Source organism: Equus asinus, chromosome 2 (genome assembly GCF_041296235.1).
Source record: "Equus asinus isolate D_3611 breed Donkey chromosome 2, EquAss-T2T_v2, whole genome shotgun sequence".
NCBI lineage: Eukaryota > Metazoa > Chordata > Mammalia > Perissodactyla > Equidae > Equus > Equus asinus.
Genome location: NC_091791.1, coordinates 99421690 through 99446676, shown reverse-complemented (window position 1 = coordinate 99446676; position 24987 = coordinate 99421690). Strand labels below are relative to the sequence as shown.

Here is a 24987-nt window from a genome sequence, read left to right as displayed (position 1 = left end):
TTTTTAATTTTTACATATTTTCCAAATTTTATACAATGTACATGTATTATTTTTATAATGAACAACAAAGAATTAAAGACCAAGCTATAAACAACTCTGAATGTAACAGTTTAAAAATGGAAGCTAAAAAAGAAAACACTAGAGTGAATGCTTTTCTACTAGAGTTCTTGCGTACACAACCTATCAAACTTGGTAAGCTCCTTAAAGGGACATTGTCTGAATTATCTTCATAAACCCAATAATATCTTACTCATCACAGGACTCAAAAAATATTTATTAATGAATAAAGTTAGTGCAAGTTACAGTGGCTGTTTAATGTACTAGAAAAGTGATTTTAACAAAAACAAGTATTTTCCTGGTAGCTACATACGTTTGGAGAGGCTAAGAATGGCTGGGTTTTGGGGGCTTGTGGCACTTCGGTCTGAAGGAGCAGGGGTTTGCCACAAGGAACAGTGTGAACAGCACCCCCTGCGGCAGAAAGGGCGGCGCCCCAAGACCAGCGATTCTCTAGCACGTTTGCTGCCTCGACACAAAATGGTCAACTTCCAAATGAGGACACCCGTGCCCTGAGGCGTACCCAGGTGTGCCCAATCCTGGGAGCCCAGGACTGTCTCCTCCAGGCGCTCTCCACTCCTCAAAACGGAAGTGAACAGCAATAATATTAAGGTGGGGACAACCTTGACTTAGCGCTAATTAATTTTTAAAAATAATTCTCAAGCATTGGTAGCTTATTAGCAAGAACAAATTGCTTGTGACACAACTCACAGCGGAGACCAACACTCTACTGTGGGCGACGCCTTGATGGCCGCTGCAGCGCCAACAGCAACACAGCAACAGCACTTACGGCTCCAGGTACTGTGCTCAGCGCCTCACACTAGCATCTGGGTCCTCTTCACCACAACCCTGTGAGGCAGATGCTGTGAAGAGCCCTATCTTACAAATGCAGAGACGGAGGCTTTTAGACTTAAACAGGACACCCAGCCGGCAAGTGGCAGAGCTAGAACTCAACCCTGGCTGATGCCAAGCCCGTGGTGTAGTAGTGGCCGTAGAGGTGGTGGTGGAAGTAATTACAGTGGTGGTAGTAACACTACTGAGAACAAGAGGAAACACCTCTAACGTGCTCACCTCGCACCAGGCACTGCTCTAAGAGTGCTATGTAATTAACTCATTTATTCCTCACAACAAAACTCTGACATTGGCATTACGACTATCCTCATTTTTACAGGTGAAGAAACCGAGGCTAAGAGATGTTAAGCGATTTGTCCAAGGTCACACAGCTGGAAAGCAGCAGAGGCCAGATTTGAATTCAGAGTTGGACCTTGTGGTCTTCCTTCTATGCAGCCTCTGTACCGCCCTAAAGCTTTTATTTTAAAACAAAACGTACATTAGCACTTCAGTCCTCAAGGTATTTCTTTTCAAATAGACACCAGACTTATCCAAAGGATGGACTTCTCAGGAGAAGCTCCCATCTCTTCCAACTTTTCAGGCATAGAGATTTTAAATTCACGGAATACAATTCAGTCTTTCCAAGCACTATTTGGAGCATCCATACTATCCCGAGCCTCCACTGCAGGAACAATTGGGAGCATGTGAAAGGCGGAATGAATGTGGCAGGGTTCCAGTTCTCTTGTGCAAGTTCTCATGGATGCAGATGTTCCTAATTCAGTGAGTGGGGCCAACGCTTCCTTGCCCCTTCTAAAATTTCAAGACCTTTACTCCCCATTACTCAAGATTCGCGAGTTGTCTACTTCTCTCTTTCATTCTATAAATCTACTACTCAACACATATAGTTAGATAAAAACACAGGGAAAAAAGTACTACCCAAATCTGTATTAAGAATGTGACAACCATATTCTTGGTCACAGTTCCTATTTTGGGACAGATGCACATTCCAAAGCTATTAAGTAAGCCCCTAACTTTCTGCGCTTCTATTTCCTTAGGCAGAAGAGAACACGCTGCTGGAAGTCAAAAATCAAAGGCAAACCAGTGAGCAAATCAAACAGAGAGAGAGTAAGAAATCACAGCAGCAAAGTGCCTGCAGTTTGGGAGGTATGGACTCCTAAACGGAATTTAGGGAGAGAGTGAGAAAAATGCCAGTCTCTGAAAAAGAAATTAAGATATAACACAAAATAGATATTCGTAATTAGTGAAAATCTTTCCTGGAAATAATGTACATAAAATAATTTGTAAATGAGGTTTTCTAAATCTCATGAAGAAGCCCAGGGTCACTGTCCTATCTCATCATATCTAACAGTATTTAGATAAAAGGGTATTGTTTCAGGGCTGACAGAAAGCATGCTGTACCCATGAGCAGGGCTGGCTAAGGTTTATGACCTTGGAAACAAAATTCCTTCTCATTTTTAAGTTTTGAGCAGATGACTATGCCACAAAAGCCACAAACTATGACGAGTGAGCATACATAACCAGAATTCAGTTCTTGGTTGGGAAGGAATCAGTTATCTTTACACACTAGTTCCCTTAACTCACTCTCCATGCCTCCCACTATCTCAGTTTATCCTACGGGTAATTATTAATATCCCTATTTTACACAGGAAAAAACAGGCTTAGAGAGGGTGAGGAAATGCCACAGATTAAAAGAGTGGTGGAGCCAGGGCTCACACCCAGGTCTGCTGGACACCCAAGCCATACTCCTCATCACACCATAGCCTTGTCCTGGGCAGTACCCAGAGGAAGCAGAGGCTTAGGGCAAGTTCACCTTGCAAGTCACTGCCACAACTCCAAGAGACAGAAGAACTAGATGAGGATGGTCAGGAAATAAGAGGAACTAGGAGCTGAAGGTAGAGATAGACAGAATTTCTGAACACCAAGAGACGGCACAAGAGGCTGTTTTGAGGTCTCCGAGGAGACTCTTTCATCTGTGACTCAGGACATAACCATTTTGGGATAGGCTCCGAAACTCCATGGTCATTCATGACTTAAGGCAGAGCAGCTCTCCTTCAGTGAGGGGCAGTGGCTGGATGCAAGCTGCCCAGACCTCAGGACACAAAACTGATGGTGCTAAACAAGGACTAACTGGGCCACAACTGACCTCTGTGGAGGGGCCAACTTACTCATTTCCATGATTCCCATGCCTCATACAGAAAGATTATATTTCTGCCATCATAGTAGGAGCTCAAGAAATATTTGCTGAATTTATTTATTTATCTATCAATTAATTAGAAGTGAAAAAGAAGAGTAGTTAACTCCTCCCAGAGAGGAGGGAGGGAGCAAAAGAACACAAGCCCCGCCCCCCAGGGTCAGTTTGTTGGTGTAGATGCGTGCGTGCGTGCGTGCGTGCGTGCGTGCGTGTGTGTGTGTGTGTGTGTGTGTGGTAATGTAAGGATAAGTCCTTTCGCACAGGCTTTCAGATTACCTGCCTCCTTCTATTCTGTGAAATTCTGCCAGGTAGAGATTTGATTTTACAGGCATCCTCTTTTGAAATGTATGTGCCTCAGAGTAGTTAAGTGGAGGCTAAAATTTTTTATATGAAATTTAATCAGAATACTTTTCTTATAATCCAAATGAGCACTTTAGCCAAGACACAGAAATGTGATTGGCTGATGAAGGGAAGGAGGAAGGGAACATCATCTTCGAGCACTGGGTTTTTAGGGGAAGGGAAGGACTTAATCCAGTGCTGAAACTGGGGACCGGAGTGCAGCATGCGAATGCTAACTGGCTGGAGTTGCACTGTCAATGCCGTAGCACCAGTCACACGTGGCTACTGAGCACTTGAAACGAGGCTTGTGCCACCAAGAAACTGAACTTTTCATTTTATTTAATCTTAACTAATTTAAATTCAAATAGTCACATATGGCTAATGACTATCTATTGGACAGCATAGGTCCCGGGTGTGGAGGGGGAGGCGGGTGAGAAGAGCACAGACAAAAAAGGGGCAGAAAGTGATAGATACAAACTTCCTACTTCAAAATTGCCCCTAAGCACTATTTGGGTTCATAACTGAAGGTTGCTTGGTACTTTACTTTCCAAAGCTCTTCTGCATTTATTCTGCATTCATTAGGTCCTTACAACAACCATATCAAGTAATTGTCATTACCGTCATTTATAGATGAGGGTCAGAGAATTCAGTGATGTGCCTAAATCACAGTGGGAGGGTGGTCTGCAGCCCTTCAGGTTGTTTAACCCCAAAGCTATCCGGATGGCATCAAGGAACCTCAGCTCTTCCTTTCGGAAACAGGAAGTACAAGATGGACAGGTGCCTTGTTCATCTCATCACTCTGCCCTACACAATCTGCGAGAATGTTCAGTGAGAATCCGCCTCTCCTGTTTCACTACAGATGTTTTGCACCTGCTTGGAATTCAGCTCATAGGAGCTGGGAGCGTTCCCTGTGCTGGGTGGAGGGCGGGCACTGCTCAACCCTTCAACCAAACCTGCTTCTGCTGCCCTTCCCCCTTCCCAGGCCCCCACAGCCTACAGTGAGGAAGACAGGAGCCTGGGGGAGCTCTGAGAGGCGAGCTTCAGCTGCAGAAAGGAAGCTTATGCATGGTGCTACCTATAGGCCACTTACGATATCACTTGCAAATTCAAAGCAGCAGCTCTCAAGATCAGGTCTGCAATTACCCATTCAGGAATGGATTTTCCGCATGAGGACAGAAGTGATTTAAAGGCTGATAAAAGGATGCTTGAGGATTAAGGCAGCAACGGCAAAGGCATAGGTGTTTCAGACAACTTCTTTCCTGCCTGTCTAACCCCATACTAAGTTACTGAATCATTTTCCACAATTTTCCTCTATATATATTTTACAGATTCAGAAAACCAGGTACAGAAAGATAAAGGGAATTATTTTTTATATTTAAAACAAACTTATAAATGTAAATCATCCTAGGCCAAGAGCTCTTGATATGCGATCAAGATACACGCAAAATACACACAAAATGAGTGTACTATGTTTGAAATTTTCCCTACTAAAAAGTTTATTTAAAAAAGAAGTGGATGAGAGTATGTGTACATCTGTATATATTTTTCTCAGGAGGGATTCACAGCTTTCATCAGATTTTCAGAGTGAAGGCAATCTTTTAGCTTTTTATTTTCACTCATGTTTTTTAGATTTTTTCATATAGTTCTTATGAATTTTTAAGTAAAACAAATGTTTTATACATATATACTTTTAAGCTATTATAAATGTGATCTTTTTCCCTTTTATGTATTCTAACTTGCCACTGATAATGTACCTTATAGTTTTTGAAAAGGATTTAAAAGTTTTTCAAGTGGTTGGATTTTTTAATTTAAATTTAATTATTTATTACAATTTTATCATTTATGCTCAGATTCAATTTCTCCTTTTTTAATTTACCAAGAATTTATTTGGCCTAGTATATGATCAATTTATAAAGACACACGTATCTTATGAACAAATGGTGAAAACAACCCAAATGTCCAACAATAAGAGAGCAGTTAAATAAACTGTGGTACATCCATGTCATGGAATATCCTAAGTCACTAGAAATGTTTTGAAGATCATTTAAACATATGGGAAAACGTTCATGACACACAAAAAAGATACAAACTATACAGCAGTATGATGTTGATTTTGTTTAAAATATTTATAGTCACAGCAAAACTATTGAAAGAAAAGAGCCAAAATATGAACAGGGACGTTACCTGTTTTCTATAATAAGTAAGTCCCACTTTTTTTTTGGTGAGGAAGATTGTCGCTGAGCTAACATCTGTGCCAGTCTTCCTCTATTTCGTATGTGGGATGCCACCACAGCATGGCTTGACGAGCAATGTGCAGGTCCACACCCGGGATCCGAACCCGGGAACCCCAGGCCACCAAAGCAGAGCGTGTGAACTTACCCAGTACGCCACTGGGCCAGCCCCCAAGTGTCATTTTCATAATCAAGAGTATCTTATCTTTTTATAGAATAAATTGTTGTATACAGTAATTCTGATTGTTAATGATATCACTCTCTTTTATCTTTATTTTGAATACTGGCTCAGCCACTACAGTGAATTAAAAATCTACAATTGTGCTATTGTCACATTCATCTCAGTTTACTAGGAGGAGTTGTCTTTCGCAATTTGTTGCTATGTTGCTTCATCACATAAAGTCAAATAATGCTATGACAATTAACAAACACATATACCAACCCCAGAGGGTTTTTGTGAAGACTAAATAATCTATGTAAAGAGCTCAATGCATTGTCTGGCACATAGCATGTACTCAATAAATGTTGGCTATTATTAGCAGTATTTTGAGATTAATATTGATACTTATGTTTTCCATTTGTTTGAATTTAACTACCTTTTGCCAATCATTTTTTAAAAGAATTTTATAAAAATTTGAAAGGAAATGCAGCAAAAGAAGGCACCGAAATTGAACTACGAGTCAAAGGCTTGATTTCTAAGTTTTGGTTCTCTTACATACTTGCTATACAAGCTCTAGGCCTCATTATACCCACCCGTATTGGTAGTGGGCCTCAAGAAAATCACTGTTCGGGACCTGGCCCTCCAAGCCTTTACTGTCATACAACAAGGCTTCCTGCCTTTAGCCACCACATTGTTCCCTAAATTAGTTAGAACTATAAACCCTCAGTTATAAACAAGATGATGCAATTTTGTAAAACTGTAATAGTCAGAAACGTAGAAGTGTGATTAGTTTTTAGTGATACAATTTGAAAGGACTAGTTGGATCACATGAAGACCATGAAAGGCTACAACTACACCCAGATAGCCCTACGCAGAGAGAAGCCCTCTGTCCCTCTCTCTGTAGCTGCCTGAGAATCAGGCCACACAGCCAACAGGTGCCCTGGCTGCTATGCAGGCTGGAACATGCTAGAGAACAGTTATCCTTCCCGTAACCAGAAAAGACAGCCCTAGCCCTCAGAGAAAAAGATAAAGCCCACTTCCTCCTGTCTGCCTTCAACGTACTATTGCAGGCCCTGGCTGGAGATATGAGGGCTGTAACTCTAGCCACCTCACTGAAGACCTGCCCCTTGCTAAGGATTATCAGAAGGCAGCCTGCAAAGCTTGCTTTGGTTTACTCATCTGATAAGTCTGTGTTCTCTGTGTAAGGGACCAATGGGTTAGAGGAAAAGAATGTGCTTTTAGATCTTCCTTTAGGATAGAAAATTGACCTTTAATCAACAATAAAATAGTATGATGCTTACCAACTAATGCTGTAAAGATCCATTAAAATAACAGATGTGAAAGCATTTTATAAATTCCAAAGTGATCTACAAACACAAAAGGAAGGGGATTGTGTTTAAATAAATAATTATAAGCAACTTAACTTGAATCAAAATCTGTGCTTCTGTACCATGTTCATGGATTAGAAGACTCAGTATTATTAAGATGTCAGTTTTCCCCAATCTGATCTATAGATTCAATGCAATCTCATTTAAAATCCCAGCAGGTTTTTTTGTAGAACTCAACACGTTGATTCTAAGATTTTATGGATAAGCAAAAGAATAAAATAAGCAAAACAACTCTGAAAAAGAACAAAGTTGGAGGACTCCCACTATCTAATTCCAAGCCTTCCTATAAAGGCACAGCAATCAAGACAGTATGGTATCAGCAAAATGATAGACACAGAGACCAATGGAACAGTAGAGTCCAGAAATAGACGCACACATACATGGCCAGCTGATTTTCAACAAGATGCCAAGGTAATTCAATAGCAAAAGGAAAATATTCTCAACAAATGGAGCTGGAACAATTCAACATCCATATGCAGAAAGAGTGGTCCTCCAACCTATATTTTGCATGACATAAAAAATTAACTTGAGGCCAGCCCGGTGGTGCAGCGGTTAAGTTCACACGTTCCACTTCTCGGAGGCCAGGGGGTTCACCGGTTCGGATCCCGGGTACAGACACGGCACCACTTGGCAAAAGCCATGCTGTGGTAGGCATCCCATGTATAAAGTAGAGGAAGATGGGCATGGATGTTAGCTCAGGGTCAGTCTTCCTCAGCAACAAGAGGAGGACTGGCAATAGTTAGTTCAGGGCTAATCTTCCTCAAAAAAAAGAAAAAAACTATAAAACTTCTATAAGAACACATAGGAAAAAAATCTTTGCTTGACCCCAAGTTAAGCAAAGAATTCTTAGATAAGACACAAAAAGGCACAAATCATAAAAGAACAAAACTGCTAAACTAGATTGCATCAAAATTAAAACTTCTATACTTCAAGACTTTGTTAAAAAAATGAAAAGAGAAGCCATGGACTGGGAGAAAATATTTGCAAAATACATATCTGATATAGAAATGGTATCCAAAATATATAAAGAACTCTCACAACTCAATAGTAAGAAAATGAATTCACTTTAAAAACCGGGCAAAAGATCTGAAGAGAGGCTTCACCAAAGAAGATATAAAAATGGTAAATAAGCATACAAAAAGGTGCACAACATCATTAGTCATTGGGAAAATGCAAATTAAAACCACAATGAGGGGCCAGCCAGTGATGTAGTGGTTAAGTTTGCGCATTCCACTTCAGCGGCCCAGGGTTCATGGGTTTGGATCCCAGGCACAGACCTACACACCACTCATCAAATCATGCTGTGGTGGAGTCCCACATACAAAATAGAGGAAGACTGGCATAGATGTTAGCTCAGGGACAACCTTCCTCAAGCAAAGAGAGGAAGACTGGTGACAGATGCTAGCCCACAGCTAATCTTCCTCACCAAACAACCACCACCACAAAAAACACAGTAAGATACCACCACACAGGCACTAGAATGACCAAAATTTTTTAAACTGAAATACCACTACCTCACACCCATTAGGATCACTACAATCAGGAAAAAAATAAAATAAAATAAACAGAAAATAACAAGTGTTGGCCATGATGTGGAGAAATTAGAACCCTTGTATGCTGTTGGCAGGAAGGTAAAATGGTGTAGCTACTCTGGAAAACAGTCTGGGGGGTTTCTCAAAAAATTAGAAATAGAATTATCATATGATCCAGCAGTCTCACTTATGGGTATATACATAAAACAACTGACAGCAGGATCTCCAAGAGATAATTACACACCCATATTCATAGCAGCATTATTCACAATACCCAAGAGGTGGAAGCAACCCAAATGTCCACTGATGGATGAATGGATAAACAAAATGTGGCATATACATACAATGGAGTATTATTCAGCCTTAAAAAGGAAGGAAATCCTGTCACATGCTTCAATATGATTGAGCCTTGAGGACATTATGCTAAGTGAAATAAGCCAGTCACAAAGACAAGTACTGTATGATTCCACTATATGAGGTAACAAGAGCAGTCAAATTCATAGAGACAGAAAGGTAGAATGGTGGTTGCCAGGGGCTGGGGGAAGAGGGAATGGAGACCTATTTAATGAGTACAGAGTTTCAGGAGGTTTTTTGTTTTTTGTTTTTCTGAGGAAGATTCGCCATGAGTTAACATCTGTGCCAATCTTCCTCTATTTTGTATGTGGGTCACCACCACAGCATGGCTGCCAACAAACACTGCAGGTCTGTGCCCGGGAACCAAACCTGGGCCGCTGAAGTGGAGTGCACCAAACTTAACCACTAGGCCATGGGGCCAGCCCTGAGTTTCAGTTTTATAAGATGAAAAAGTTCAGGAGATCGGTTGTACAACAATGTGAATATACTTAACACTACTAAATCATACACTTAAAAATGGTTAATATGGTAAACTTTAAGTTGCGTTTTTTACTACAATTTAAAAAAAACAACGGAAATACCAAGGCTGGAGAGAGTGCAGTCACTGGAACTCTCATACACCGCTGGTGGGAATGTGCAATAGTATAACCATTTTGTAAAACAGTTTGGCAGTTTCTCATAAAGTTAAATACACACTTACCATGTTTCTCAGCAGTTCCACTGCCAGGTGTTCACACAAGAACTGTATGTGAATGTCTATAGTATCCTTCTTTACCCACAACTGCCAAAAGGTAGAAACAATCCAAATGCCCACCAACTGATGAACGGATAAACAAACTATAGCACCTCCATACAATGGAATACTACTCAGCAATAAAAAGGAATGGACTACGGATAAATACAATGAAGTGGGTTGAATTATGTTCCCCAAAAAGATACGTTCAAGTCCTAACCCCAAGTACCTGTGAATGTGACCTTATTTGACAAGAGAATTTTTGCAGATGTAATCAAGTTAAGATGAGGTCATACCAGATGAGAGTGGGCCCTAAATCCAATGACTGATGGCTTTATAAGAGACGGGAGAGGGAGATTTGAACACAGAGACAAAGAGGGAAGAAGGTCATATGCAATGGAGGCAGAGAGTGGGGTGATGGAGCTACAAACCAGGGGACACCAAGGACTGGTGGCAACTAACACAAGCCAGGAGGAGCAAGGAAGGCTTCTTCCCTAGAGCCTTCAAAGAGCATGGCCCTACTGACAGCCTGATTTCAGACCTTCAGCCTCAGAACTGTGAGAGACGAAATGGCTGCTGTTTTAAGCCACCCAGTTTATGTTCTCTGTTATAGCAGCCCCAGGAAACTAACACACACAACAACATGGATGAGTCTCACGTGCACTATGCTACGTGGAAGAACTCGGCAGACTACGTATTTTTGATACCATTTACAGGACACACTGGAAAAGGCAAAACTACAGCTCAGTGGTTCCAGAGGCTGGGGGCGGGGGGGTGAGAGATCACACGGGGACATAAGGGAACTTTCTGGGGATGATGGAACTGTCCTATTTCTTGATTGTGGTGGTGATTATACAACATAGAACTGTATACCTAAACAAGGGCAATTGTACCATATGTAAATTATACTTCAGAATGTTTACTTAAAAAAGAAAACCTAGGGGCTGGCCCGGTGGCACAGCGGTTAAGTTCACACGTTCCACTTATCAGCAGCCCGGGGTTTGCCGGTTCAGATCCCGGGTGCAGACATGGCACCGCTTGGCAAAAGCCATGCTGTGGTAGGCGTCCCACGTATGAAGCAGAGGAAGATATGCATGGATGTTACCTCAGGGCCAGGGTTCCTCAGCAAAAAGAGGAGGATTGGCAGTAGTTAGCTCAAGGCTAATGTTCCTCAAAAAAAAAAAAAAAGAAAAGAAAATCTATGCTTCTGGGATTCCCTTTTTTCCTCAGTTTGTCAAGAAGAATCCTGGGAAGAGGGCTCCCATTGGCCTAACTATCCCCTAAAGGGATAATGTGAGGATCAAAATAATAACAATAATAGTTATATATTATAATGCATTGACTAAAATAAGAAACCACAAAATCATATATACAGAAATAAATAAATGTATAAATTGAAAGTTTGATGAGAATCAGGATAAAATATCTCCTCACAAAATATTTATTAATACAAAGAGGAAGTGTAACTTAACAGTGGAGAAGCCTAACAGACATCACCTTAATTGAGAAAAGTAACAGGCCAAATGAAAATCACCCACTTAGTGGGATACAATAACCACATCACTTCTGGGTTATTCTTGCCAAAGATGCATAGTCACGAAGAAATATCAGATAAACCCCAAATGAGGGTTATTCTACAAAATAACTGGCCTATAATCTTCAAAAGTCACAAGGTCACAAAAGTCAAAAATTATTTTTTTTAATGTCAAAAATAAAAGACTGAAAAACTGCTCCAGACCGAAGGGAACTAAAGACAATAACTAAATACATGTCATTCTGAACTGGATCCTTTTGCTATAGGGGACAGTAATGGACACTAGGTGAAACTTGAACGGCATCTGAGGATCAGACGGGAATAATGTATCACTGTTAATTTCCTGCTTTTGATGGTGCTATTTTAGTTATGTAGGACAATATCCTTGATTACAGGAAATACACAGTGAAATATTTTGGGGTGATATGGCATCAGGTCAGCAACTTATTCTCAAAGGGAAAAAACGTTACTTGTATGGTACTTCCAACTTTTCTGTAAGTTTGTGATTGTTTCAAAGTGAAAAAAGTATTCAAAGAATGAATCCCAGGAAGGCCAAGGCTGTCACTTCATCCCACTCCCCAGTGAAACAGGAGAGGGACCTGAGAGTAAATTCTTTATTCCTCTAAATCTGACAATAAAGTCACATTTATATAAAGACCACAAAACCAGGATCTCAAACACAACAAACTCTGACAATGCTCTATTTTCTTAAGCATGAAATCCAGCATAAAGCAGAGATCTACTTTATTTGGATACTGAATGATCCAAAAGGCCAACATATAAGACAGTTTGATCTACAGAAGCAGATCTCTAACATCAGCAGTACTATAGTGAGATTCCAATGTCATTATATTAAAGACAAGATTCCAGGGAAGTAGGATAGAAACATGTTTACATTGTACTTTTTCTAATCACCATTATAGTTAAGGGTTCCTATTAACACTCTCAAATGGAAGTCTCCAATTTAAATAATACTTTTGTACTATGGGACATAATCAAACAAGTGAACCCAGTTTTTACAACAAACAAAGATGACAGTACTTTTAAAATGGAGAGGCATCCAAAAGAATAAAGCTACGCTTCATCTTAAAGTTCATATCTCACCTTTAACACCAAATCTTAAATTGTGTAATTAGAATGACATGCTCCTGATTTTTCAGAGACTAGCATATCTAAGTAAGTCTAATTCTGTTCTTAACAAAAATATCATATACCATTGTCAAAACAATTCCACACTGTTTTGCACAAGGCTCTTTACTGACCTGAATGGTTAAAGCACCTGAGACACTGCACTAATCTAATGCAATACAGACCACTTACCTTTGCCTTAGATCTGCACTGTCCAACATGGCAGAAATGGCCACATGAAGGGAGAGAAATGTGGCTAGTCTGAATTGAGATGTACTTTAAGTCTAAAATACACATCAGATTTCAAAGACTTCATACAAAAAAAAGAATGTGAAATATCTCATTAACGTTTTTTATACTGATTATATATTGAAATGATAATATTTTAGTCGCTTTGGGTTAAATAATTATTTAAATAATATTAAAGTAAAGTATACGTTTCTTTTTCTTTACTGTAGCTACTAGAAAAGTTTAAATTACATAGGTGGCTCACGTTGTATTTCTTACTGGATGGTGCTGCATTAGACTATTTGTGAAATAACACAATCTTACGCTGCAGAAGCCAGGAAAGAGAATAATGATGGACTTCCCAGGAGAACATTGAATTGTATCAAGGTCCAGTTTATCCTTCAAGATCTAATCTTTTAAAATATAATCTTTGCCTATCTTTTTACACTCCAGTCAGTTTAAAGAAAGCAAATATCTGGAGGTACCTGAAACTCTGGCGCACTGCTCCGCAGCTGGCTCACATTTGGTAAGGATCCTCCATGGTACTGTGTAAGGCGCAGTTGCTGAAGCTTCTGAAATTGAACCTGGAAACAAAGCGATTTCAAGACTGTTGAGAGACGACAGCAAAGATCTGAAAGAAGCATCAAAGTATGGTGCTTTGTAGAGAAACGGTTCCAGAATGAAAGTCTTGGTTTCAATTTCTTCTCTACTTAAAACCTCCAGGTTTCAAGTGCCTTCTGGCTTGATTAGTCTATTTTTGGAAAGAATTTATCCAGGTTCCAAATGCCCCATGCACCATGACAGCTAGGGACTCTTGCAAGGTCTTTGAGGGTGTATGTGTAGGCATGCAGGCACAATCTTTAACAACCCAATAAAAGAATTTCTCAAAGGAAAACTAAGCCTCTATCTATGACTCTAACACATTAACCGTTTTTCCTTCCCCATCATGCTTTTTTTCAGTCTCCATTTACATTTATGTGTAATAACTGCACAGTTGTGACCATAAAACATAGGTACAATCTCACATGCTTACATCATAAGTCTTTTCTATGATATTACATAATCATTTTCAATGGCTACATAACATTTCCTCTTCTGAATTATTCCCTTAGAACATATTCCAAAGAATAATTCCTAGGTTTGGGTATGGGCCTTTTGATGGCTCTCAACACATACTGCCAAAATGTTTTCCCAAAGGGTATACCAATATATACATGAGAAAACAGTCTCACCAAAAAACTCACTAACACTCGATATTATCATTAATTGGGGGTAAAGAAGAAGGCCAATTCAACAGGTATAAAATGGTATCCCACTGTTTTAAGATGCCTTACTTCTGCAAGTTCTTCCTTCATTTTCCAAAAGGCAGTAAACTGGTTACAGTTCTTGTAAACCCCAAAGTGGTCATTTGGTCTTTAAGAGTTCTGTTTCTTAAATAATAAATTTCTTCTGTGGTTATATAACCCTTGGCACTTATAATTCAAGTAGGGAAGAAAGGGTAGACAGGAACCCTGAGGCAGATTTTTACCCTTTCATTACTCTCTGTCTTTGTCTAATGATAATAATAATAATTACCAGATCTGAGCCCCTAAGACAAGCCAGATGCTGCCCTCAGACGCACTGCCCACTTCATCCCTAACCCTCTCCACAACCACCACGGGAGACTACATTATCCTGCTTTTGCAGACCTGGAGCCCCAGACCTAGGAAGTTCAGAGACTTGCACAAGGTCACACAGCAAGAAGAGGCCAAGCTAAGGCTGTCTAACTCAAAACCCACATTCTTATTTCTGACATATTCTTTTCCTTTCTTCTATTTCTCCCTCGATGGTCACACTATTTAAAAGTTCAGAGAAAAGTGAAGTTTGATTGACCAAAAGCATTGCTGTGCCTATGAAGCTCTCTGATTTTGTTTTTACATTTATTATGATAACTTTCAAATACATATAAAATAAAGATGAGTATAATGAAACCCCATCTATCTTCCAGCTTCAATAATTATCAACTTATGTCCACTCTTTTTTTTTTAATTTTTAATTTTTATTTATTTATTTATTTTTTAAAGATTTTATTTTTTCCTTTTTCTCCCCAAAGCCCCCCGGTACATAGTTGTGCATTCTTCGTTGTGGGTTCTTCTAGTTGTGGCATGTGGGACGCTGCCTCAGCGTGGTCTGATGAGCAGTGCCATGTCCGCGTCCAGGATTCGAACTAACGAAACACTGGGCCGCCTGAAGCGGAGCGCGCGAACTTAACCACTCGGCCACGGGGCCAGCCCCAACTTATGTCCACTCTTGATCCATCTTTACCCCCTCTGCTATCACAGCACCCCACTAAAAGAAATCCCAGGCATTCCGTATTTCAATATGCATCTCCAAAAAATAAGGACTTACATCTGTCTGGAAGTTTTAAAAGTATACAAAACCCTTTGGCAGCCTTAACTTCCTTATACCCACAGTATCTGATTTCTCAAACATATTGCCCTGGGAGATGGCTATAATCTATTAATCAAAACCCAGATCTGAGAGCCAAATACGAGAAGGAGGACATGGTGAGCTTTTTCCATCTATCAGCTGAGTTATAAGAATAAAGTCTCAGCTTTTGATCTTAACATTCTCAAAGCACTTACCAGAAGCATTTGACTCTATCCTTGAAATTCTCTAGGCAAAATTCTCAGCCCCCTTGATCCAAAGCCTTTGATCCCTTCTTCCATCAATCCATCCATTTACTCACTTACATAAAAATTTTTTTTTTCTTCACTTTTTTTTGAGGAAGATTAGCCCTGAGCTAACTACTGCCAGTCCTCCTCTTTTTGCTGAGGAAGACTGGCCCTGAGCTAACATCGTGCCCATCTTCCTCTACTTTTTATATGTGGGATGCCTACCACAGCATGGCATGCAAAGCAGTGCCATATCCGCACCCGGGATCTGAACCGGCGAACCCCGGGCCACCGAGAAGTGGAACGTGAGAACTTAACCGCTGAGCCACCGGGCCGGCCCCCATAAAAACTTGTAACTGTGTGTCAGGTACCGTGCCAGGCTCTGGCTTACTCAGAGGAAAACATGCCAAAGTTCCTGCTTTCAGAGTCCTCACAAAGGCTTCAACTCTTACCCAAAAGCCGTGACACTTCAACCAAGCTAAATTCTAAATCTAGCTAGAGACCTGCTTTCAGCTGAGCTGAAGGCTCTCTCGCAGTCTCCTATATCTGCTCTCCCTCCCACAGCTCCTATTTCTGGAGCTTTCCAAGACCAGTGCACTACAGTAAAAAGAGCACTGGAGCTGGAACTGGAAGACCTCACTCTGTAACCTGGAACTCCCCTGGGGTTGGGCAAACTATTCTGCCCTCTATTTCACAAAGACAACGTAAGGGTTATAAGAGAGGATAGACATGACGGTGTAAAACGTAAAGCTCTGGACAACTTCCCAAAATACTATCTTTATTGTTGATATTCTCAACTATCTTTTTTGTTTTTAAGGATTGGCACCTGGGCTAACAACTGTTGCCAATCTTTTGTTTTTTTTCTGCTTTATTTCCCAAACCCCGCACCCGCCCCCCCGCCCCCGGTACATAGTTGTATATCTTAGTTGCAGGTCCTTCTAGTTGTGGGATGTGGGACGCCGCCTCAACGTGGCCTGACGAGCGGTGCCATGTCCGCACCCAGGATCCGAACCCTGGGCTGCCGCAGCGGAGCACACGAATTTAACCACTCGGCCATGGAGCCGGCCCCTCAACTATCTTCTAAACCCTTGAATAATTTTGATATTTTCCTCTTTTAAAATTCAGAATCATTGAGCTAGAAAGAACTGTAGGGACTGTCTTCCACACCATCATGCTCACTGGTGATGAAAATGAGAACCAAAGAATGACTAGCCTAAGGCGGAGAGCACCAACTGGCAGGAAACGGGCCACGTTTAGCCTTGAGAGTTCTGTATGACCCACATGATACCTACTCAATGCTTGAAATTTTAACTTTAAAATTGGCAGACTGCATAAATATCTGAATTTCCAACTTCTCTTGATTGAGAGATCAGACAACACTAAACCCACATTCTTGCATGGCAACAATGCCCAGCGCTGAGAAGGGACCGCCCCCTTAGACGTGGCTTGGGTTCCCCCGTTGTCGAGTCCTCATTGTACCCTATTATTCCTCCACTACGACCCGAGATCAGCAACCATTTATCATCTCATTCCTGGCCCCTTCACTCCTTTTCCTCAACTGCCTCACCCTGTAACTTGAGTTAACAACTGTTAGCCTATAGTCACACATTTTAGTGGAATTTCCTTCAATGTCTTTATGAAATGAGATCTAAGCCTCACTAATTCCTTTTTGAAAAGGTCTCTAATAGTCAACACAATCCCAAACAAAACCCCAGCAGGCCTTTTTATAGAAACTGACAAGATAATTCTAAAATTTACGGATGTGCCAATAACCTACAGTAGCCAAAGCAATTTTTAAAAAGAGCAAAATTGGAAGACTTAAGTTACTTCATTTCAAGACTAATTATAAAGCTACAGAAATCCAGGCTATTACCCAAAAGAGAGATGTATAGATCAACAGAACAGAAGAGAGAATCCAAAAATAGACCCACACATATATGGCCAATTGATTTTTGAGAAAAGCATCATAGCAATTCAATGGGGAAAGAAAAGTGTTTTCAATAACTGCCACTGGTACAATTTGATATCCTTATGGAAAAAAAAGCAGCTGAGTATACAGACATTCAGCGTGACAGTCAGATTCAAATCGCAGCTCAGCCACTTACCAGCCATGCAACCTTACCTCTCAAGCAAAATGAAGAACATTCTAGAAACACACTCCATAGGGTTATTATGAGAACTACGTGAGATAATGAATATAAAGAGATCAGCACAGAGCCTGGCAAAGATAACACTCAACATTTAGCCCAAACCTAATCTTTCTAGTCTCCTTTCTCCACCCCTCTCAGAGGCCTCGCTACTCCATAACGTATCTAATTTATTTTAATCTAAAAATAATGGTTTTTTAAATATTCAAGCCAAATTAACACTCCAAGTCGATGTGCTGAGTTTATCTGGCGGTTTCTCAACACTACAAGTTGTCCTTCTAAGCCGACCTTCTTGAACAAGTTCCCAACCTTGTCTCCATTTTCTCCCATCCATTCCTCAGTGCCCCACAACCTCCCTTCCACCCAGCACTCTGCGGACACAGCAACTCTCCCCAAGGTTAGCAACGACCTCCACGTGACCGGACCAAAGCACACGTCCTTATCACGCCAGACCCAGTCAGCAGCACCAGGCTCAGCTGGCTGACACTCCTTCCTCTTAAAAAGGATCCTCCTGGCTTTTCTCCTACCTCTGGGTGCTCTTCAGTCTTTTTTTCTGGTTCCTCCTCCTTGCCCTCCCCTATAAATGGTGGAGCTTCTTGGGCTTCTCCTAGGCGCTCTTCACACCTCACTCTACAGCAGGGGTCATAAACTCAAATGCCTACAGGTGCCAGTATGGAAGATAACTAAGTGAAGAGGGCTGGAATGACTGTGAGGAACACCACAGGGAGTGGTAGGGACTGTGGCAAACTGAAAAACATATACATGCCCTATCTAATGGGGGCAGCCACTACTCAGCTCCAGGCAACTGCTGCCATGCAGAAATGTAGGGTGAATGTTGTTAGATAATCTCGTTTTTCAAAAGAAGCCAAAGTCCAGATTTTAATATAAAATCTCAACATTCATTGTTGGCCCTAGTTTTTTTAAAAAAACACATTTGCCTTCCCCCTACCACCCCAAAATACATCAGAGGGCCAAATTAGAATTTAGGCCACCAACTTGCAAGATCTGTTCTAGAAATTCTTCCTAGGCAGCTGAATCTACTCCCACAGCTACACACCAAAGATTCCGACGTTTATATCACTAGCCTGAACTTCCCTCCTGAGCTCCAGGACCGCACACAAACTGCTTGCTGGACCATCTCTACTTAAACTTTGCCTCTCAGCACCTCGAACTCAGCATCTCTTGACATTGAGGAGTCTGCTCCCGACTTACTCTTGCCAGTGCTCCCTCTCTTAAAGGAGGACATCCTGAAATGGCTCAAGTCTGAAAGCTGAGGATCATGCTCGAGTCCTCCCTCTCCCTCACTTCCCTCAACCGTTCACCAAGTCTGGTCCTTTCTACCTCCTAAGTATCAGTCTGTTCCCGTCTCTGCCTCCCTGTTGCTATCAGCCCAGTCAATGCCATCATCACATCTCCCAGACTAGTGTTTCAACCTCCAAACGGTTTCTCTGCTGCCTCCTCCTCTTTCCACCCACCATTCTGGAGCTAGAGGCATCGTTTAAAACGCAAAGTTCCCCTGGTTCAACAGCTGCAATGACTTCCCACTGTCCTCAGGATCACATCCCAAACCTCGTCTCTACAATCTGACCTCTGTGAATGCCTCAACTCAAATCGCCCTCCTCATCCCCTCGTAGAAACTTTGCCCCCTGTGCTGGAACATTCTTCCTCCCTCAACACATAAGCATATACCCCCAAATGCCTTCCCTACTCCCAGGAATCCTCCGGGCCACTAGATGAGGTGAGGACTCCCTACCACACACTCTCAGAGCTCCATCTGCTTCTGCCTTTGTAACAGTCAACAAAATGTGTCCTTACTTGTCAACTGGATGTCTTTCCCATAAAATCCTAAAATCCATGAGGAGACTGTGTTTGGCCGACTCACCACTATATCCCCAGTGTCCATCCTAACTCCTGACACACACTAGGGACTCAGTAAGTACCTGCTGAACAAATTAATAAGCTCTTTGAAGCGAGACACCACATCTTCAGCTCCCCCACGCACACCCCCTAACTACAGTGGGCACTCTAGTACCGACAGATTAACAAAGGAACAAAAGGACGGCCTCCTTCTGCGCGTACCTGCCTCTCCTTCCATCCTCGCCTTACCAGCCCAGGTACCACCTCCGAACTGAGCCTCCTAGGATTCTCTTCTCAGAATTTTCCCACTGCTTCCTGAGAAGGCTGAACCCCTAAAGCTAGAGTAAAACATTCTCCATAATCTAGTCCATCCCACCTACTAGGCAAACAGGATTTAACTCCAACTCTGAAGGATTAGCTGTGATTATGCAGAGAAGGACCTGAAGCCCAACACATGCTCAGAGAGGTAAAAGTACTGAGACTGATTAGCAATGTCTGCCCCATGAGTAAGCATGTCTGCCATAAACCGGGAATGGAAAATCAGTATATCTGCCATGCGGTTACCAATAAAGAACTAGATGGATTCTTCTGCACCTGGGATCTTCAGACCCTTGGAGGTTCACACATACGCTTGGGGATCTAAGAGTTCTCTATGAGAAGTGTTAAGTTTTGTGACTTTATTAGGAAAATAACCCTTAAAATTTTTAAATATTATTGGGGCCGGCCTGGTGGGGCAGCGCTTAAGTTTGCACGTTCCACTTCGGTGGCCCAGGGTTCGCCAGTTTGGATCCCGGGTGCGGACATGGCACTGTTTGGCAAGCCATGCTGTGGTAGGCATCCCACATATAAAGTAGAGGAAGATGGCATGGATGTTAGCTCAGGGCCAGTCTTCCTCAGCAAAAAGAGGAGGACTGGCAGCAGCTGGCTGAGGGCTAATCTTCCCCCCCAAAAAAAATTTTTTTTAAATATTACTGGCAAATTCAGTGTTATCATTTGCCTTCGTGTTTATGAATACAGTGGAGCCCAGTAGTATTACTGTACTAGCAATGGGTAGAGCAGAAAAGAATACAGGCAGAATTAACATGTAAATGATGTCCTGTACCAGGTGAAGGGCAAAGTGACACCATGATTTTGTGGTAATCAGAACAGAGAAGAGGAGTGGCCTGAGTTATCACATGGGGCACAGCTCATCAGGCCTGCTAAACTCAAGAGAATCTGAGCTATAGTGGTTAGCCGCATATTCACAGTGAGAGCTTCAATTCAGTTCAGCACAACAGCATTTCTCACATTAAATTAATGTTGTTACTCTGAATTTATTGAATTTATTTTTACCTTTGGTTGAATTTATTTTGTACATGTGTTTTAGTTTGCAGTTGTATCACAGCTTTAAGCAAAGGATGTTATATGTGAGTTTATGTCTGAACACAATTGAGTAACATAATCAAATTCATTTAAAGTGAACACTGAGGATCTGTGAAAAAATTTTGCCTTTAAAAGAATCTGTACATTACTCATGGCTTCATCCGTCAGGGATGTTTTAAAGGGAATTCATGAATTGGGTGAGAGATTGGATCCACTCTAGGTATACAGACATATAGAGTGTTCGTATTTGTACATATACAATTTATGTATCTAAACAACACAGGCCCCAGCATTAATCCTCAGTTTTCACACATTCTCCTCAATGTGCTCTGAGCTTGTAATGTTCATCCCTGAATCGAACCAAGATCACAAACGTAAACGCCTGTGGATATCAGGCAGGTAATAAATGAGTGAAGCTAGTAAGGCGTGAGAAAAAAAATTTTTTTTTTTTTTGGCAAGGAAGACTGGCCCTGAGCTAACATCTGTTGCCAATCTTCCTCTTTTTTTTTTTTCTCCCCAAAGCCCCAGCACATAGTTGTATATTCTAGTTGTAAGTCCTTCTAGGTCCTCTATGTGGGACCCCACAGCACGGCTCAATGAGCAGTGTGTAGGTCTGTGCCCGGGGTGCAAACCCATGAACCCAGGCTACCAAAGCACAGCTCTGGAACTACCACCACTACACCACCGGGCCAGCCCCCAGAAAAAAGTTTCTTGAAATCCTCAGTCTTCTTTATCCACATATTTTTTTCTCAGCATGACAGAAGTGTAAGTGTAAGAAATATTTCACTTTCCCCTTAACTTCACTAAAAGAAAACACCATCGAAAATATGACAAATGGCAAGTGACACCTAGCCCCAGTGTGGGGGATCATGACAGGGTGTGGTGACAAGTGTGGCCAACTAGAGAATTCACGCTCCATTGGCGGGGCAACCACCACCCAGCTCCAGCTCCATTCCCATATGACTGTCATATGGGAATTCAGGATATATATAGAGAAAGAGAGAGAAACAAAAGAAAAAAGAAAGAAATTTTGATTTTTAAATGAAAATCTCACAATTAAAAAATTCTGGCAACAGAGTCAAGCAGTTTTCCCAAACACAGCGCTAGCCAAAAAAAAAAAAAAAAAGATGCCTGCAGCTCGCTGAGCCAGGGACCGCCAGTTTGCAACTCTGTTCTCAGCTCTTCTTCAAGCTGCGCCCCCGGCCCCAGCATCTGCAGATCCTCCCCCATCATCCCGATGGTCCTTCAAGGTCAGCCTTCAGGATGCTCAAGGCCGGCCCCGCTCAGGCCGACCCTCCTCCGGGTCCCGCGCGCACGCTCGCGCCGGCTCTCCATCCTCCACCGCTTCGCTCAGCAGCCAGCCGACCTCGCCGGTGTTTGTCCCGGCTCGCGCCTTACTCATACCCCCGCGCCCCCCTCGGTCTCCTGCAGCGCCGTGCACCTTGCCGGGTCTCAGGAAACACCGGGAACCGGACTCGAGGAAGCGCCTCCCAGGAGCGCGAGGAGCAAAGCCTCACACTCGCCGCGGGATCACACGCCGGTACCCGGCCCCGAAGCGGCTTTGCGGGCGACGGCGGCCCGCGGCCCTGCACGCCGAGGGGGTGGAGGTTCCGAGCAACGCGGGGCCGCGCCGCCCGCCTCCGGGCCCTTCGCGATTTCCTCTCGGGGCTGCCGGCGCCTCCCCCGCGGCCGCTCCGCCCGCCCCGGCCCCCGCACCGCGGCCCGCGCCGCAGTCCCCCCTGCGCGGCGTCCGCCAACAGCCTGGGGCGCCGGTAGGCGGGGAAGCCCCGAGGCCGCGGCCGCCCGCCCGCCCCGCTCCCGCGCGCCCTCTCCCCGCCGGCCGGTCCCGCCCGCGCCCCTGGCCGCCCGCGCCGGCGCAGGCCCTCACCCGCGACAGGGTGAGGTCGGTCATGAGCTGCTCGAAGGCCCGCGTCTCCTCGGCCTGCCGCTGCGTGTGCAGCGCGATCTTCTCACTGAACTTCCGCGGGTTGGCGCTGCCCGAGCCCGGCGAGGCGGCCATGGTGCGGGCCGGCGCCGCCGCAGGGGCACGCGGCGGGCGCGGGGCCTGCGCCTCCGCCCGGCCGTCCGTCCGTCCGCAGGCCGCCCAGGCCGCCGCCCGAAGCACGGCCTCCGGCGCGACCCGGCAGAGGAGCCGCCGCGGCCCCACAGCCCGCGAGCGGCCGGGAGCGCGCCAGGCCCGCCCCCGCGCGCCGGCCCCGCCCCCATACGGCCCCGCCCACCCAGCGCCGGCCCGGGCGCCTGGACAGGCCCCGCCCACCCGCGCGCCAGCCCCGCACACGGCCTCTCGAGCCCGCCACACGGCGCCCCAGCCCGGCCTCCGGAGCCAGCCAACCGACCCCGGCCTGGCCTCCCGAGCCCGCCGCCAGCCCCGGCCCAGCGACTCCAAGCCCGGCGCAGGAGCCCGCGGCGCGCAGAGACACAGGAAACCCCGTCAGCAAAGCGAAATGGCTCGGCCGCGTGGGAGAAGCCCCGGGCCCATGTTACTGCAATACTCCCATTTGGGGAAATCCTGGCCTTTGGATTTACGTGACGATTTTGGAACGGTTTTAACACCCTTCTCCCCGTTCCCACAATTACAACGATTTACTTCAGGGGCGGAAAAGCGGGCGACCTAAGCTTGAGCCGGCCTCTCGCTTGGTCCCAGGCTGCGGGGCCCGCGGTCCCCCCGCCCCCAGCCCTCTTCCACCCGCGCTGCGCTCCGCTGACAGGCGCGGAGGCCCACCCAGGAGAGAAGTGCCTTCATCTGGATCTCAGTTTGTAAACTATCTCCTGATGTGCACGAACTTGAGACACCATCCCCGCCCCGGTGGAACCTCGTGGCTCCTCAGCCCCGGCCCCTTTTCAGGGTCCTCTCCAAGGCTCCTTGTGGTCTCCGCAGACTCCGGCTCCAGCCAGGGCTCAACCTCACCTGTCACCAGCCCGTCAGCCTCAACGGTTCTCCTCCTCCTTCACAGTCCAGAAGCGACTCTCAGCACAAATGCGGATGTGCATAAAGATGTTCTGGACAGCTCTGAAGAGGGTCTGTGTCTTGTAGATTAGGAAATATTAGAGACATGCAGAAGGATGCAAAAAATAATAACATCCACGACCTCCGCTATCAAGATTAAACATTTCAAAACATTTTGCATCATTACTTGGTATTTATTAAAGAAGTATAAAATCAAACACAAGTAAAGCCCCACCCTGTTCTTTCTGCTTCCTCTCTAGAGATAGTCACTGTGCTCGGATAGTTAGTGGACATCATTCCCTTTCGTGTTTTTATGCTTTTATTGCATATGATATATGGATCCACCAACTGCTTATGGAATACCAATTTTTAAATTTTACAAAAATGACTTCATGCTGAATAATCTTTTGCAACTTTTTTCTTTTACCGTCACGCTTTTGAGATTCATTTGTGTTGATTCGTTTGTTTTAACTATTACACAGTATTTCATTATGTTTTTCATGTCTCACATGTAGCTGGATTTTTTAGGAAATTTAATATGAGAATATATTAACTAGAGTTTAGCTTATTTTATTAATTATAATTGGATTTATTCTGTTTATTTTGTGCTATTTACAAGGCTTTTTATTTATATTTTATTTTCTGCTTTCCTGTTATATTGTCTGAGCTCAGTTTCAGAGAACAGACGTCATTCTAGATGGTTTAAGTACAAAAGGATTTATTACAGGGTATAAAATGGCTTAAGGACTTGTTGGAGAGCTGAAAAAGCAGACTCCTGGTAGAATGTTCAGGAATGACTCTGAGAGCCATGCTACAGAACCAGGGCACCAAAGGAGCCACTGCCTCTTCTAAAATCTGGAAGCCACCTATTGAATTGGAAAGCTATCACTACACTTGCCAGCTCCTGAACCAGATGGCTGTTGTCATGATAAGAAGCCACTGCAGGAAAATCAGATGCCTCCACAACAGTCCTCACCAACAGAACAGCACACACACAGGCTCTGCTTCCCTTCTGCCTTACAAATCAAATAAGAGAGAAAATGTGATTGAAAGAGGCAAAATTGCTTCCAGAATCCTGGCTATAACAACATCTAGGAAATGGAGTTGTAGCCTTCCAGCTTCTGAAATACAGGAAGACGCAGTAGGACACTGGAATGGAGGTTGAGCTAAATCCACCATATTCATCCACCAGTTCACCAATGCAGGTATCTATCTTTTTTTTCCCCCCTGAGGAAGATTCTCCCTGAGCAACATCTGATAGGCTGCCTCTATTTT

At 43.6% G+C, this 24987-nt stretch overlaps 1 protein-coding gene across 2 annotated transcripts in view; it reads right to left on the bottom strand.

Annotated features, from left to right (window-relative positions):
- The window catches only part of CRTC3 (CREB regulated transcription coactivator 3), a 94276-nt gene extending 71330 nt beyond the window's left edge, over positions 1-22946 (bottom strand). The window contains exons 1-2 of one of the 2 annotated variants that reach the window (XM_044760985.2): positions 22633-22946; positions 13210-13308 (exon numbers count right to left, since the gene is read on the bottom strand). In XM_044760985.2, coding sequence (XP_044616920.1) covers positions 13210-13308; positions 22633-22764 — 231 coding nt within the window. In that variant the 5' untranslated portion in view covers positions 22765-22946. The remainder of the gene's footprint in view (positions 1-13209; positions 13309-22632) is intronic. The other variant, XM_044760992.2, reaches the window with a different exon arrangement.
- Between the last annotated feature and the right edge of the window lie 2041 nt (positions 22947-24987).